Here is a 16,122-nt window from a genome sequence, read left to right on the forward strand (position 1 = left end):
GTGTACAGACCCCACTATGTCCAGACTCTGCACCTTTGCACCCGCTATTTTTCCCTCCTAGAATGCCTGTCTCCTTCTCTGCGTAGCAGGATCCTATCAATACTGCAAGACTGCCTCCTCCAGGGAGGTCCCTGGGATTCCCTCCCAACACCCATTTCAGCTCTTCTCCTTTTGTGTTCTGCTCTACTGACCTGGTGTCAGACTGTCTTGTGAGCTGGGCCTGCCTCTCCCCTGGTCTGTGCTCTGGCAGATGGATTGGGACCATTTCAGCTCTGGCTTCTTAGTGTCTTCTTTCAGGGCAGGACATCCCAGAGGCCATAGCAAGGCCGGGTTTGGGAGCCTCTGGGGGCCTTGGGTTCTCAGCAGGCCACTCACCCATCTCTAGATGCTCAATAGGAAGTCCATTAGAAGAACTGCCCTCTCTGCTTCATACGGTGCTTGTCAGACAGGCAGGACAACAAGTCCTCAGTCCCAGACCACACAGCTGCCCGGTCTGAAGCCCTCCCCATGCCTCTGCACTCTCAGCTAGAGTGTACCAGTATGCTGGTCCCCGCTTTGTCACTTACTTCTCTGTGGTCTGGGGAAAGGCCCTGTGCTTCTCTGTGCCTCTGTTTTGTCACCTGTAAAGTGCAGATGACAACAGCACCTATCTCAGAGCTGTCCAGAATGTGAAACAAGTCACCACCTAAATTCTAGGAGACTCTGGTGCCCAGCTCGGGATAGGTGCTCAGCAAGGGTGAGATGTTTCGTTTTTCTCCAAGTCAGTGGCAGGGCCTGCTTCCTTCTGGGCCCAGGTTCAGGGCCCAGGGGCCCGGTAGAGTCACTTAAGGACAGAGGAGCTCCAGAGGCCCAGGGGAAGGCGTCTATCATGCTGGAACCTCTGGCCGTGAGAATGGGGATGGGAGAGCATCACGCAGACCCAGCCTGGGGAGACGTGTCTGGACTGGGGGCTGGACCTCCCCCCTTGGCCCTGAATATGGCTCATACTCTGCCAGGCTGCTCCCAGTGGGGAGGGCTGGCTAGCCTCTGCCCTGACCCTCTGAGAAGTGGAGAAGGCCCAGGTTCCTACTCTGAGATGTATGACCTATATTTGGGACGCAAAGAGGAGGGAGGGAGGGAGAGCTTGACCCTCTCGAAGAATTAGAAGCCACAGCCCTGTTGTCGTCGTTGTCCCCCCCCCCCGCCCCTTTCCTCCCCTCCCCAGTCAGCTCTCTTGGTTGCCATGACAGCAGGGAGCTGGGAAGCAGGATTGCTATGGGGACAGAAGCAGAGTGTGCCTGCCTGTGTGCCCATGGTGGGCAGGGCCTCACTGTGTACACCCAGGCCTTCCGCAGCTGGTGTGTGGTATCTGGGGGTGGGGCTGTGTTTGGGTGGTCTACCCTACCCTGACATGCAGCCAGGGCACAGACAGGAACAGTCAGCCCTTGTACTGACTGTAGGGGGGCCGTAGGTGTGTCTGCCCCCATCACACCCTCTTCCAGGTGCATCCTGAAGACCCTGTAGCACCTTCTCATGCTGTGGCCCCTGAGTGGAGCGGGCTATATAGGCAATGTTGTCCCAGTGTGTAGATGGGGAAACTGAGGGCTGCTCATATACTCGCTCATTCACTGGACTCACCATGGACTGACAGCAGGCTGAGGCTCTTCTGGGACCTCCTAGCCCCACTCTGGACAGTGGGGTGTCCAAGAGACATTTGGGAGCTATTCCCCTGGGCTGTCTCCTCTTCTGTACCTGCGCAAGGCTGGCTGGCATCCCCCACAAGGGAAGGGTGATCAGCAAGGGGATTCACTGCTTCTCTTTAGCCTTCAGTTCAGAGCTGACTGCTGGCTTAGGAACAGCCACTAGAATATCTGAAGTGGGTCTGCGGCCAGCTCTGTAACAGGACCAGCAGGACATGTGTGGGTACAAAGCAAGCACAGGCCTGCAATGGAGGGCCTGTTGTGTGAGGACCCATCTGCCTGGGGATAGGAGGGCCACCACCGCAGGCCCACATTTGTGCATGACGCTTCCCACACTTCAGGTGCTGCTGGCATTTCTCTTCACCATGAGCTGTGTAGGCATTCCCTCCCCCACACTGTAGCTCATGTGAACATGGCCCTGCCAAGTTCTAGAAGGGGGAGAGGGCTGGGCTTGGGGAGTATGAAGGCTGGGTGGTCTTCCTGACCCTGCTCCCTCTGGGGAAGAATGGAAGTCAGGCCCGGGGTGTGTGTGTGTACCGGAGGGTAGTGTCTGGGTGTGCCTAGGGGTCCATGAGTCTGTGAGTCAACAGGAATTTCTGAAGGGCACACCAGCTCCACCTCACAGATACACACACTTGCCCATGAGCCATTGTGACAGAGCAGGTATTCATGGCTGATTTTTGCTCCCAGCAGGTGGCGTGAACATGGTTTCTGAGTACATGTGCTCATGGTCTGGTTCAAGAGTGTTCAGGCCCTCCCGTTGTCTGGGGCCTTCCAGCTCTCTCCTTCTTGAGCTGCCTGCTTGAGCCACATCATTTGTCTATTCTCCAACCCTCAACCTCTGTGATTGTTACCAAGGCAAGTCACCTCCCCTCTCTGAGCTTTGGTTTATTCACCTGAGAAATGGGCACAGCAGCCACTTCTGCACATGTGGCTGGAGGGACTGAGGGAGCTGCCCAGCGCTGTGTTCAGCAGCAGCAGGAGTGGCCAGGGAGAAGGCGGCCAGGGCTTAGCCTGCTCTGGGCCCAGCTGGCTCTGGGGCTTGTTTCCTGTCACCTCTCTTGCCCCCCTGGTGTCGCTCACACTTCCACCAGTGCCAACCTCACTGTTACCTGTCTCAAGTAACAGAAATGCTTCAAGCATGTGGGAGCCCAGAAGGAGCAGGTAGATGCTCAGGTCTGCCCTGAGGACCCCTGGAACCAGAGTGCCCACTCATCCTCCTGCCCTCCAGGCTCTGGTCAGCCAGCTGTGTGGGGTGGACTTCCAAGACAGCATAGGCAGAGAGGGGATGGAGAAAGATGGTGTGACCTGGGTAAGACCATAGGTGCTACTCTTCCTCTACAAGGGGGCATGGGTTTTCTGACTGCAACAAGAGGACTTAGAGAATGGGTGGTGGGGGAGATGCAGAGCAGTCCTGTTCAGGAAGCCTAACCCTGACACGCACAACAGAGACAACAGTTCGTGTGATGCGCAGAGGCCTGCCACACAACACCACACACTGGACGCACACTCATGGCAGAGAGCCTGCTGCACCAGCTACACTCTGTTGAGGGCTGACCACATGCCGAGCCCTGTGTTCACGGCCCTGAATGAATCGTGTCACATAATCCTCACAACACTTTGGAGCAGGGATGGGACTAGCCTAAGTGCTCTTTGCCCAAAGGGGTCCATATTCCAAGGTCCTCCCCCTCATCATACCTACCCATTTCCTGTTTGTGAATCTCCCCCCCCACACACACAGTCCCATACTAGAGGGAGATGGGGTAGGAGGGCAGAATGCCCGGCGTTCGGCCTAGGGTGACACAAGACTCTCTGGAGGCACACCCTACCCGAGACATCCCCCTGGCTTACTGTTTCCAGGCCAGAGCTTTAGCTGCTCTCTGGGGGTAAACACTAAACCATGGAGAGCATGTGGGGGCCACCTTCCATAGCTCCCCCTCCCTGAGCCCAGTTCTCTGACTGGTGGAGCAGCATACCCAAGAATGGCAGGAAAGGGGGTCTAGGCCTGCAGAGGTTCCTGGGCCACCTTCCTGCGTGCCACCTTCCACATGCTCCACAAGCCTCTCCCCTTGATGCTCCTTACTGTTGCTGATGGTTCCAGTCCTTATCAAGGCCTGACCTAGTTAATGGGGAAAGAGGGCCTTCCTCACCACCTTCGAGGGTTGCCGCCCCTCCCCCAGTGCTACACCATTGCCTTGCTCTCCTACTGGCTCAGCCCAGGCAGCCTTCCTGCACCCTGTTCTTTCTCATTCCCCAGCACCACCCAGGGGGCCTGCCTAGTCAGGGCCATCTGCCACCGGGCCAGGGTCAGGTCCACCTTTCTCTCCCATGACCCTTTGAGAGAGAGAGAGGAAGAGATGGCCAGAGAGATGGGGAAGAGACAGAGTGGGGACAGACCATGGAGGGTCAGAGAGGGGTTGATGCTGATCTTCGAGAGCCACGAGGGGCCATGGCCTGATCTGACCAGCCCACCCCCAAAAGCAAGCACCCCGCCCAGTTCTCTGTAGCAGCCGGTGGCCACACCACTTCACCTACATGCTCCCCCCACTCAATTTGGTGCAGACTTTGAAACTAGACAAGCACCTTCCAGCCCCAGCACATGGGATCCATGTGCCACTGGGCAAGAGAAATCCTCAGGGCTCAGAGCTGACCCAGCTCCAGGAGATGCCTCCGTCCCACGGACCAGGCCACCTGGCTGTCCGTGCAGGTACCTGCTGCTGCCAGCTGCTCCCAACCCAGTGGGCAGGTGCCAGGCAGACATGTCCATGGCTGGGAACTCTCACCAGCAGGAGAAGCCCAGGACCCCACAGCAGCTGTCATAGAGGGAGGCTGAGTAGCAGTACTAACTGCACGCTCTCCCTCCCTCCTCCTGGGCTGAGTTCAACTGGTGTGGAGGAGGCAGGAGGCCCAGGCCCCAGGTTTCAGTGCTGACTTGCAGTGTGACCTTGGGCAGCTGCAATGCCTCTCTGTGCACCTGCAGAATGGGCTACAGTGGGACAGACCAAAGCTGCACAAGATAAGATAAAGGGGTTCAGAGAGGACCCCTGAAAGGGGAGCCCCAGCCTAAAGTGAAGCTGATCAGAAATTCCCGAGTTTCCTTTTTTTTTTTTGGAGGGGAGAGAAGGAAACCACTGACAGCACTAGAGCTCTGCTGGGCGTGTTTCTGGGCTGGAGAGACGAGCTGTCTGTTGCCCAAAGCCCACGGGATGGGTCCAAGGGTCCAACCTGCTCCTTGTGTACCTTTGGGAGGGTGAGTTCACTGCCTTTCCAGGGCCAGGCTGAGGGCCAGGGCACCTTCCCCAGGCCCTTGCCAAGCTCAGCACTCCAGGGGCACCCAAGACTCAGGCTGCTTGACTCTACTTCCAGAAGGTAGAGACTGAGAGACTGCAGACCCCCAGCCTGAGAGGCAATAGGGTTCAAGGTGTTCACCATCAAGGAGCCCAAAGGCCAGCACTCCCAGACATGTCTCCTACTTCTCCCCACTCCCCAGAAGGCCTCTCTGTGTTGGCAGCTCTGGCGCTGGAGCCCCACCTCCATCTTCCTTCTCTGCTGCCCAGGGTTGGGGGGTGTCCTTTGTGTGGCAGAGCCTGAGCCAAGCCCTGGCAGGTGGGCACCTCCCCTTCCTCAGCTGCCCTCCTTCCTGCTAATGTCCTGAACTCAGGCTTTAATGGAGCAGGAGCAGGGCCTGGCAGAGAGGAGACTCATTAGGCCTGATCTAATTGGGTAGGAACCCTGTGAGGTCGGGGTGGACAGGGAAGGGGAGGGAGTACCCTATACACAAGGGCCTGCCTGCCGTGCACCAGGACTGTCACATCTGTCAGTGTGCTTGCTGAGCCCTCTCCACACTCCTGCTGGTAGGCATGGCTATCCCTAGGTGGTGTGAATGGAAAGCAACTCAGAGGGGGTAAGTGACATGCCCCAGTCACATGGCTACCAAGAGGCTTCCCTGGTACATGCACCCTGTGTGTCTGGCTCCAGTGTCCAGTTCTTCCCAGCACATAGGCTGGACAGGCCCTCAGAGTTCTTCAGTACCACCCCCCCACCCCACCCCCAGCATCCTGTGTGGCAGGTCTGTCCAGCATCTGCTTGCATACTGCAATGATAGGAGCTCACAGTCCAGGTTTGGCTCTTTGTGTCTGTGGACTGCCTCTCTCCCACCACCCCTGACTCCACAGTGGGGGGGGGGGCAGGAGTGGGTCAGCCAGATCTCAGCCTCTCTCCATCCCCACCCCTCATTCATCTCCGTCTGCAGCCAGGGAGGGTGTGGGCAACTTTCCCTTTGTTCGTCTTAGCTAACAAGTCGTTTAGGGATGTGACGTGACACCTTCTTTCCTCTTTATAAAGTCAATAATTTATAGGCATATTAATGGCCAGGCGGCTGCCCCTAGGTCCCAGCCAGGCAGGGGGGGTGATGGAACCAGGCGCCTCTCCCATATTTACTCTCCCATCATCAATTATTAAAGAGCTCTTTGTTTTTGTGCATAATTACGCACACTGTTATGGTTCAGACTTCCTTGCTCTTAATCCCTTTGGAGACCCGCCTGCCCAACAGGGCTGTGCTGGCCTGGGGACCTGGCTGGGTAGAGAACGCAGCAGGCAGACAATCTACCTGGGAGGGAGGTAGTGGCAGCCTGAGCCCCACCTCCCTCAGCTGAGCTAGAACCAGTTGAGGACCAGTGGCCTCTCCCTACAACCCCAGGGCCAGGCCTTTGCACCTGCTGTTTTCTCTGTTCTGAGCTGGTTGATTCCTTTGGATTTCAGCTCAGCCATTTCTACCTGCTGGTTACCTATCCCGACTCCCCAGTGTCTGCCTCATGCCCATGATCCCCCACGTTCTCCTTGCCTCAGTCTGGATCATGTTGTGTTGGACCTTTGTGTTAGACCATGGCTATTTGGGGCGCAGAAAAAGCTGTAGTGTGTTTGTTGAGTGAATGAATGAATGAATGAATGAATGGGTAGGTGGGGATGGAGGACTGAATGCCTCTACCTGCCTCTCCACTTGTGAGCCCACTGGAGTCCCACCCCCACTCCTCTTCCAGGAAGCATGTCTTGACTGCTACAAGCCATACTTCTCCGTTTTACCCCAACTTGTCCAGACCCTCTGGCTCTGGGCTGGGATGCCCAGAGTACAGCAAAGCCTGGGCCCTCCATCTCTGCCGCCAGCCCAAAACAGAGGGCAAGTCAGGATGGAGGGAGGGCAAATCCTGACCATCTCAGCTCGGCTATATGACCTGGGGAAGTTGCTCACCATCCCTGATCCTGTTTCCTCATTGGTTATTTGGGGTAACAACAGTTCCTACTTTTCTGGGTTGTGGTTGAGGCTCATGTGAGAAAAATGTATAAAAGTACCCAGTGCAGGGTCCAGTAATGTTGTAGGTATTTAAGCAGCATTCCTTAACCTTAACTGTTGTCTGAACTGAGTCGAGGTAAAATAGAATTGAATTGTGCCAAATCAAATCACAGTTTAATTCACACCTTCTCTTGTCCATACCTTCTTGTTTTTCATCTCTCCTACTACATAGCTTGCTCCAGGCTTGGTTCCTGGGGGACTTCTGCAAACAGTTCAGAGTGATTTATTCAGACTTTCTAGCCTCTCGATCCACACTTCTGAAGTGGGGAGGGGGTGAGCCTCTTCTGTTCTGCGAAATAGACTAAAACTGGGGAAGTAACAGTTTCTCCAAGTTAGTGGCAAGTTGAGGAACCAAGCCCTGGCTTCCCACTGGACTTGAGAACCCAGGAGTATCTCCCTGGAGACCCTGCGCCTCTACTTCTCCCTCTGTAAGAAGCTATAATAACTGAACGGACCCTATGGGGTTGCCGGAAGGATTAAAGGAAGGAGAACCACTGTGCCTGCCCCTGGGGAACGCTCCGGATTGTCGGGTTAGGGGACAGACCCAACTCCACTACCTCCCCTCTTTTCTCCACAGAGATAGTAACATGTTTGGGGGCTTTTTCATTAACTCTGTGTTTGTGGGGTCGCCCACACTGACACAGGTCACTCCAGTGGGTCTATTTTCAGTGTTGCGTAGTATTCCACTGGGTGATTAGGCCACATGCTATCCATGCCTTCTCCCAACACTGGGCACTGAGGATATTTCTAGTTCTTCACTCTTACAAACACTGCCTCTGTGAACATCCCTGCACATGTCTTCCATGGACACATCTCTTCAGCGTGTATAGCCAGAAGGAAGTTGTTGAGTCATGGTGTCTCTGTCTTTTCAGCTTTACTGGTTAAGCACCTCATTGCTGTGCCATTTCTCACCCTGGCCAGAAGCAGGTGTGGTCTCAGTGCCCAGCCACATTGGGAGAGAGCAGTTTTTATGCCCATTTTACAGACAGGACAGGTATTAGTTACCAATTGCTTCATAACAAATCACCGCAAAACTCAGGGGCTTCAAAGGACAGATATTTATTATCTTGTGGTTTCTGTAGGTCAGAAATCCAGGTGAGGCTTAGCTGGGTGCCTCTGGTTCAAGGTCTCTCAGAAGGCTACAGTCAAGGTGTCAGAGCTCTGAGGCTGGACTTGGGGAGGGTCCTCACCCAAGCCTGCTCTTGTGGCCACTAGTGGGTCTCAGTTCCTTGCGGGGTGTTAGTTAGAGAACACCAGTTCCTTTCCATACAGGGCTTCTGGACAGGGAGGCTGGCCCCGGTCACAATAAACAAGCCAGTAACAGAGAGAGGGCACCTAAGATGGAAGAAGTCAGAGTCCCTTTGGAACCTGATCTCAGAAGTGATGTATCCCTTCTGCCAAAAATGAGTCGGTTAGTCCAGGCCATTTGAAGTGTAGGGGATTGCACATGGGAGGGGCAGGGAGGAAATACCAAAAGGCAGCGACTATCAGGGCTCATCTTAGGGGCTGCCTGTCATAAGGCAGCTGAGGCTCAGAGAGGTGAAGTGACTTGCCTAGGGTCACACCGGTGAGAAAGAGAGCTAGGAATGGAACTCAAGACTGCTTGGCCCCAAGGCTAGACATCTTCCAACCTGCCATGCTGCCTTTGACTTCAGTTAATAATATGTAGGTTCTGACTTAAATTAATAGGAAAGTCTCCTGCACGACAAAACCCAGGACAAGCGCTTAATAAATGGATCTGTTAATCATGCTGCCTGTTTACATGTACAGTATTAGCTTAAGTTACCCCTGACATGATCTGTGGAGACAGCCAGGCCCGGGCTCCTGGGAGAACTGGCTCTGCTGAGCCTGGAGCCCAGATTCCCAAAGAGCTGGGGAGTAGTCCCTTCACATAAACTGCCTTTGTGTTTGTTTTTTGGTTTTTGCCCTCTTTTTCATATGGGTGGGGTGTGTGTATGTAATGGAGTGCACACTTCCCTGTGTTCTAAGGAGCTCTATGCAATGTCACGAATATCAGATATTTTCCAGAGGGACTTTGGGGTGAGCAGGGCCAATGAGTGCTTTCACTGACTGGCCCCAGGCAAATGTCCAGCTTCTTGTTTACTATGGATAAAGCACCCAGGGACTCAGCTCAGCAAGGCTCTGTGGCCCAGCTGAGCAGGGGCCAGCCCTGGGACCCAGTCTCTATCTCTCTATGGGGCTTCTGCCTTGGGCCTCCCCAGAGCCTTTGACACCCCCAGCCCCGATTCTTAATGCGATTCCAAGTAATGGGGGCTGCTGCCCACGTTGCTTCTAGATCAGTGAGTGTCACTGGTGCTGGAATATTTCCAATGGAGGTGAGGGGACGTGGTAGTTGAGGCCTCAAGAGTACCTCTTGGCCCCTTCCCCAGGGGAACCCATTGGTCTGTCCTGATTAATGGATTCCAATCAACTTGAATTTGCACACATCAGACCCTCTGGAATCAGGGCTCTGGGCTGTCTGTGGAAACTGGAGGCAACTCAAGATCAACCCCTGCCTTCAGGGTATTCCTCATTCCCAGAAGAGGAAGAACTTGGTCAGGGTCTCTCCTAGTGGGAATGCTCCCTTACAGAGGAGGGCCAGCAGGCTCAGGGGCAGACACCAACTACACCAGGAAGTATAACAACCATGAGAATACCTGCATTTGTCAATCAACTACTGTGTGCCAGGCCCAGCATCCAGTACTGGATTGATATTATAAGTCATGCGATCCTCACACTGATATTCGCATTTTACAGAGGAGGAAAGTGAGGCTCGAAGAGGTGCCCAAGGACACAAAATCCAGCTCAGAGTAGGAGACCAAGGTGCTTAGAGCAGACTTCTGGGAAAAGGGGGCCACATAGGGCCTTGATTTTGAAGGGGAGGAAGGGTTAGAATGCAAAAGAGTAGGTCTAGGGTCTGAGAAAGCTGCTGATGTCAGGACATGCCAGCGGTGGGTACTGCCAGGAAAGAGGATGCCCCCAAAGATGTAAAGGGGAACTCTCTGCACCCTGACCTTGGGGCCTTGGCCTCAGGCCAAACCATATGGGTGTCCCTTCATGTGGCACATGGCCACATCCAGCATAAGCAGCCACTGTGCAAAGATGTCCCCTTCAGCTGAACCCCAACACCCTTCCCTGTACCGACTGCCCCCCACAGGATATGGCAGACAAAAAATACAGGGCGGGGGTGAACCTGGTTGAGAGACCTTGAGTGAGACCTTTCCCTTTTAGGGATCTTGACCGGACCCTCTATAACATGCCCAGGTGGAACCCTAGTATAACTGAGACCCTTCTGTCTCTTGGAGATGGGGGTTAAGAGGTGGCAGGAAGGCCCTGACCCTGGCCACAGCTCCAGACCCACCTCCTAGAGGGGATTTGCCTACCACGCCCTCAAGAGCCCCCCCTCCATAGCTGCACCAGCATGGGGCTCTGTCTTATGGATTTTCTGCCATTTCCTGATCCACTTGACTCTCTGGGACTTCATTATACCAGTGGCCACAGTGACCCTAGCATGGAGGGCCGCAAGAGCCTTGGGTGAGTGCAGGGCTTCTGCTGTGGCTCCTGAAAGCCCCCCCCTCAAGGCTCTGGGGCTTCAACCTTTTAGGGACTCAGGGTGCTTCAAGGAACCCCATGTGAAATCTCATCCCACCCTCCCCAGTATTTAGATGGGGCTCCAGAGACCTGCACTTAGAGATCTCCCTCAAGCCAACACCTCATTGCACAGCTGGGGGAACTTTTGTCTGGGGGGGGGCATCGACCCCTCAAGGTCACACAGCAAGTTAATAAGAGCTCACAGTCACATTCACAACATAAAGTGGGACATGGGGACTCAGCTGAATGCCGGCCACAACCCACTCCCCCAACCTTGCTCCAGGCCCAGTGCTGTTGCCCAGCCCCCACCTTTCTACTGGGCCCCTGTTTAGTTTCCCTTGCTAATTAGAGGTCTCAGCAGTGACTTTACTGCCCCAGCCATTTTACAGCTGTCACTAATTTCGAGTGCCTTCAAAAACAATCATTACTGTAAAATCCCACAAGCTGCTGCTGGGATGCAAGCGGACAGGACCAGCACAGAGCAAGCATTCTCCCATTCCTTCCTAGGCTCTTAGGAGACCAGCCCCACCTCCTGCATCCTCCACAGGGCCTAGGCTCTGACCTCAGAAGCATAGCTGAGCTTCAAACCCAGCTCTCCCTCTTGCACACAGAGTGAACTCAAGCAAGTCAACAGTGCTCTCAGAGCCTCAACTTTTTCATCTGTACAATGGGGATAGCAGCGCCAATCTTGAAGGGAGAAGTATCTAACGTATAGCTCGGCCTGGCTTACCACAGGGGTGGAGTAAAATGTTAGAGAGCCCTGTCCCCTCCTCCAGAGCTCCCTGGCAAGCCCATTCCAGTTTCTCTGCTCTGCTGGAAGCACTCAGAGTGCAGCAGGCTATCTCTCTCTCCTAGCCATCAGCTCAAGAGTAACTAGAATTTGCTGAGTTTTCACCCCAAAGTCAGGGTCTCCGCTGTGCCCACCCATGAAACATGTTGTCTCAGGCCTACCATTGGGAGCTCTGACAGGAGCCTTGCCTTGAAGGTGGGTTTACCCTGGAGAGAGGAGACAGGAGTAGATGCATAGGTGGAGACAGGGAGAGGGCACGCCAAGCAGGAGGGCCAGTAAGGACAGAGGCTGGGAGCTGGGGGTGAATCTCCTTCAACCGTAGCTCCTGAGGGTCCTTCCCTGGTTGCATCAGTGACTTACTGGGCTGGGTTACTCCCCTGTGTCCCCATGGTCCTGGAGACTACCCTACAGAATAGGAGTGGATGGGTTGGGCTAACTAGGTTACAGCCCAGTAACAAGCCCCCCCCCCCCCCCCTTTTATAAGGTCTCTGGGAATAAGGCCAGGAGCCTGCATACTCACCAAGCCCATGCTGGATCCTCAAAAGGGCCTTTCTTCCAAGTTTACTCCCCAAAACTTTCCCCTCTCCATTCTCTCATTGGTGACATAGGGATGGGTCATTTCTTTTGGAGAAAGAGGGAAGGGCTTGGTTACTGTTCAAGAGGTAGAAAGAAGGCAGTTGGACAGCTCCTCCCAGACACAAGTCTACTGTAGTGCCTGAAAGGATGCTTTTGGGTCCCAGAACACCCTCCCCAGGACACCATCTTCCTCGGCAGGCATCGGGGAGCTGGGTGGGGAGACCCTGGGCTCGCCCCCATTTCTCCGCGGAGATGACTGAGGCAGGGAGCAGGTGAGTCGGAGGCGGATACAGGCCACCCCAGGAATAGCCAATAGCCCCCGCCCGGGCGAGTCTGCGCTCACTCGCCGGCGGCGCCTCGCACGCAGGAGCTGGAGCGCGTCTCTTCGTGTCGGGCGGGTGGGAGGCCGCGGCGCGAGGGGCGGGGGCTCGTGGGCAACTCACTAATAGCCCAGGCGGGGGAGCTACGAGCCTGGTAGGGGGTCTAGGAGGCTTGAAGTGCAGGGGCCTGGGAGCCGCCTTCGCGGGGCTTTCAGAGGGAGAGAGCCCGCTTCTCCTCTTCCCCTCCCGCTGCTGAAGTCCTCTGCCAAGCCTGCCCCCTGCTGGTGATCTCAGCCAAATCCCCTTCCCTATACCAGCTGTGCAACCCCAACCTCTGAGCTGAGGATCCCCTCTGTCCGTCACAGGGGGAGGGCTCTGCTGCCAGGGTTGCTGGAGGATGAATGTGGAGGTCACGGGCAGCGCAGCCTGGGCGTCTGCTGGGGGGAGGGGGGGAGGGTGAACGCAGACCTACAGGGCAGGACATGGCTTCCCAGGCAGAACTGTCTCTAGCTGCGGTGTGGCAGCGAGACAGGGGTATCCAGACTCTGTTTAGCTAGAAGAAAAGGTCTGTGGCACACTTTGGGCCGCATGCGTGAGGCTAAACGGTCAAGAAGCAAGGGGGGGTGGGGAGAGACTGGCGGCCTCACCTTACCAGCCAGGTACAGTATCTGCAATGAATGTCAGGCATGTTCCACGGGAGGCGTGGTGGTGTGGGCATTGAGAGCAGGATCCTAGGTCTGTCTTGAGACTGAGAGGCCTGGAGCCATTCTCCGCCCTGCCTCCACCCTCAGCTCCTCTGCCTGCCAGCACCCCTTCCCTGTGGGCCCAAGAGGTCAGGAGCACTTGTGTGCTAAAGGAATGTATTCCCAGCTGTGGAGAAGGGGCAAGTGTTGGTATTAGTGGTTATCCTGATCAAAACTAGCTTAGTGTTGCAGGGCTTCCAGCTACAAGGGGATGGAAAGGGGTGCACAGTGGAAGAAGGTGAGGTCTAACCTGCTCTAGCAAGGTGCTTTGCCAAGACACCCCGCCAGATCCTGCTGGTCAAGGAGGATCTGGGTGTGAGGAGAGTTCCCATTCCTTGGACCCATCTGAGAATGTGGCCCCAGACCCGGATCCCTGGACCTTTGGGGTGTAAGGAGGACTACCAAGCCCAGGCGGAGGCTCTAAACTCCCCTTTGCTGTTCCAAGGGTGCAGTGTCGTGGCCAGAGCAGGCCAGAGCGGCCTGCTGCCCTCTGCTGGACAGGAAGCCAGGCTGGGCGGGGACTGGGCTGCAAAAGAGGGGAGAAGTGGGGGCAAGACCGGGTTTGGGGTAAAGCCACTGAGCTGGCTCGCCTTCCTGGCCATCCTCAGAGCTTTCCCATCTATTTGCCTGACCTCTAGGTCTCCGGCAATTTGCAGACATTTCCGAGAAGGCGCATGGCCGAGACTCCAGGCCTGACCCTTCCCACGCTGTCCTCCAAACAACCCTGACCGGGTGGGGAGCTTTGCCTGTTCACGTGCGTGTGTCCGTTCACACGGCAGTGGGCAAGGAACATATTTAACACGTGTGAACACACACGAGCTCACATGCACACGCATATGGCCACCCCACAGGGCGCGCGCTCACAATAGGGTAGCGTTGGCCGGGGATTAGTCCCGAGCCCGGACTCGGAGGGGCGCGGCTCTGTACAGGGCTAGACACCCGGGCGCCAGCTTCTGCGCGAGGCGGGCGCGCCCCTCGCCGACTCCGGCGCTCGGTGGGTGCGGAGCAGGGGCGCTTCTCATTCTTCGTCCCCTTCGCAGAGAGGAGCTGAGCCCCCAGCTCGCCTCCCCCGTCCTCGGCTGTGCGGCCACGCCTTCACCTCCCCCTCCCGGCTCCCGCCGCACGCTCGCTGCCTCCCTCCCGTCCTCGGCCCCCTCCTTCCCAAGCTCGCTCCTCGCGCTCCCTCCCCGCGCCGCGGCAGAGCGCGAACCCCGAGCGGAAGCCGGAGCGGGAGCCGGAGCGGGCAGTCGGCGGCGGGCCCGGGCCGCGGAGCGTGCGGAGTCCCCACCCGCGCCGCTCCCGCCCCTCTCCCGACGCGGAACTCCGAGCAGCATGCGCGGCCGTGGCCCGCGGGCCTCAGCCCCGGCCCCGGCCCCGCCGCGGAACGCTCCCGGCCTCAACCCCGGCCCCAGCGGCAGAGGCAGCGGCAGCGCCAGGCCGGCTCCGGGCGCAGAACCAGGTTCGTGGAGCCCGTATAGCACGTCCTGAGCGCTCCCGCCTTCCCGCTCGCAGGGTCCGCGGCCTCCTGGTTCCCCACCCCGAAGCCCGAAGCCGGCTCCGGCTGGGCTCCAGCCCGCTCGGGCCGGACAGGTGGACGGCCAGCTCCGCGAAGGCTCACCGACCGACCGACGGAGGTGTCGGCCCAGGAGGAGGGGGCTGGGCAGGGGCTGTGGCCCGGCCTGGGAGACATGCAATTGGTGACCGAGCCGAGTAGATGGACGGCGGGCCCGAGATGCAGGTGAGCCCACGGCCCAGCCCAGAGTGAGCAGCCTCGCGACGAGTGCCTCTGGGAGCCACCCATCTGACCCTCTTCAGGCCTCAGAAATGAAGAGCCTTCTTTTCCCATACCCCCACCCCAACGAATTCCAAGTTGGCTAGCTGGGAGCCAGGAGCTGTGGAAGGGCCCCCACCAGCGTCCCATTCTGGCTCGTCCTCCTTCCCCTCTACCAGGGTATGGTTCCTGCACAGAGGGCTTTGTGGCTTCCCCCTGCTACAGACCCCAGATGCCCCCAGGCCCCCGAGCCTGCATCAGACACCCCCAGGCGGGTGGATTAAGGTTAGGAGCTGGCTTTCTTTACTGGCTCCAAGCCTGGGGGCCAGCTCCCTCCCCTCCCAGGGAGCAAACCCCAGTGGTGAAGAGGAGAGGGGAAACCTGAGGCAGGGAGAGTGGAGAAGAGGGAGTTGGGTCTGTGGAGGATCCAGGAACCCTTTAAGAGCCTCCCCTTTGTCTGCCTTCTGCTGGGCTTTTCACCTCCTCCTGCCCCACTTTTTATTCTGAGGCAGAGTGGGTGGGAGGTGGGAGCCAGCTGAGAAGAAGGAGGTGAAAAGGGAGCCTCCAGGCAGTTGCCCCCTCCCAGGGTGGGTATGGGACCCCCAGGAGATGCATTCCTCCAGGTGGTTCCCACTTTGGGGAGGGGTGAGGTCAGCGGGCAGTCCCTCCCGGTTCTTGTCCTGGGTCCCGCAGCCCAGCCCCATTCAGCCAGGTTCTGCCTGCAGCATCCCCCCTCTTTGTTCTCAGAGCTCCTTGGGTGGGGGTGGGGAAGAAGGGCATCTTGGAGGGTGGGAACTGCTCTGCCCTGATGGGGTGGGAGGGCAGTATAAGCTGGGCAAACCCCTTCCCTGCCCACCCAGCCCTTCCTCCGTTCTCTTCTACTTGGCTTGCCAGAGGGCATGCATCCCAGCCTAGCCCCAGGCTCAGGGCTCAGCCCTGCTGGTCATTATGCTAAGAGTTCCAGTGCGCCTGGGAGCGATGAGCCTGAGGCTTCCCCTCATCCAGTGCTGAGTGCTGGTGAGGGAAGGAAGGGTGAGCTGTTCTATACCCTTTGTCCTTGTGCAGGCTGAGCAGGTGGGGAGTTCTCACACCTCTGGGAGGAGGCCAGCTCTGGGTCTGCTGGGACAGCTTGCTCGGCCTCCCCACAGCCTAAGGCAGAAGAGAGGAAACAATGTGGAGGAAGGGAGGGGCCAGAACTCCTTGGAACCCAGATGCGGGGCAGGGGCGATGGGCTGCTCCAGGCAGCACCCAGCGACCCCTCCTGGAGGGGGCTTAGCAAAGGCCAGGGCAGGCCTTACTCTA

General features: G+C 57.1%; 1 protein-coding gene across 12 annotated transcripts in view; it reads left to right on the forward strand.

Annotated features, from left to right (window-relative positions):
* LINGO1 (leucine rich repeat and Ig domain containing 1) overlaps positions 1–16,122 on the forward strand; it is a 213,903-nt gene that overhangs the window by 182,959 nt on the left and 14,822 nt on the right. Inside the window, exon 1 of one of the 12 annotated variants that reach the window (XM_066342921.1) lies at positions 14,118–14,508. The exons of 10 other annotated variants lie outside the window; for them this stretch is intronic. Coding sequence is in view for 1 of the 2 variants with exons in the window: in XM_066342907.1 (XP_066199004.1) it covers positions 14,764–14,787 (24 nt within the window). In the remaining variant the exon portion in view is untranslated. Of the gene's footprint in view, positions 1–14,117; positions 14,788–16,122 lie in introns of those variants that run through there. One more of the 12 variants, XM_066342907.1, reaches the window with a different exon arrangement.

This window comes from Saccopteryx leptura, chromosome 6 (assembly GCF_036850995.1).
Source record: "Saccopteryx leptura isolate mSacLep1 chromosome 6, mSacLep1_pri_phased_curated, whole genome shotgun sequence".
NCBI lineage: Eukaryota > Metazoa > Chordata > Mammalia > Chiroptera > Emballonuridae > Saccopteryx > Saccopteryx leptura.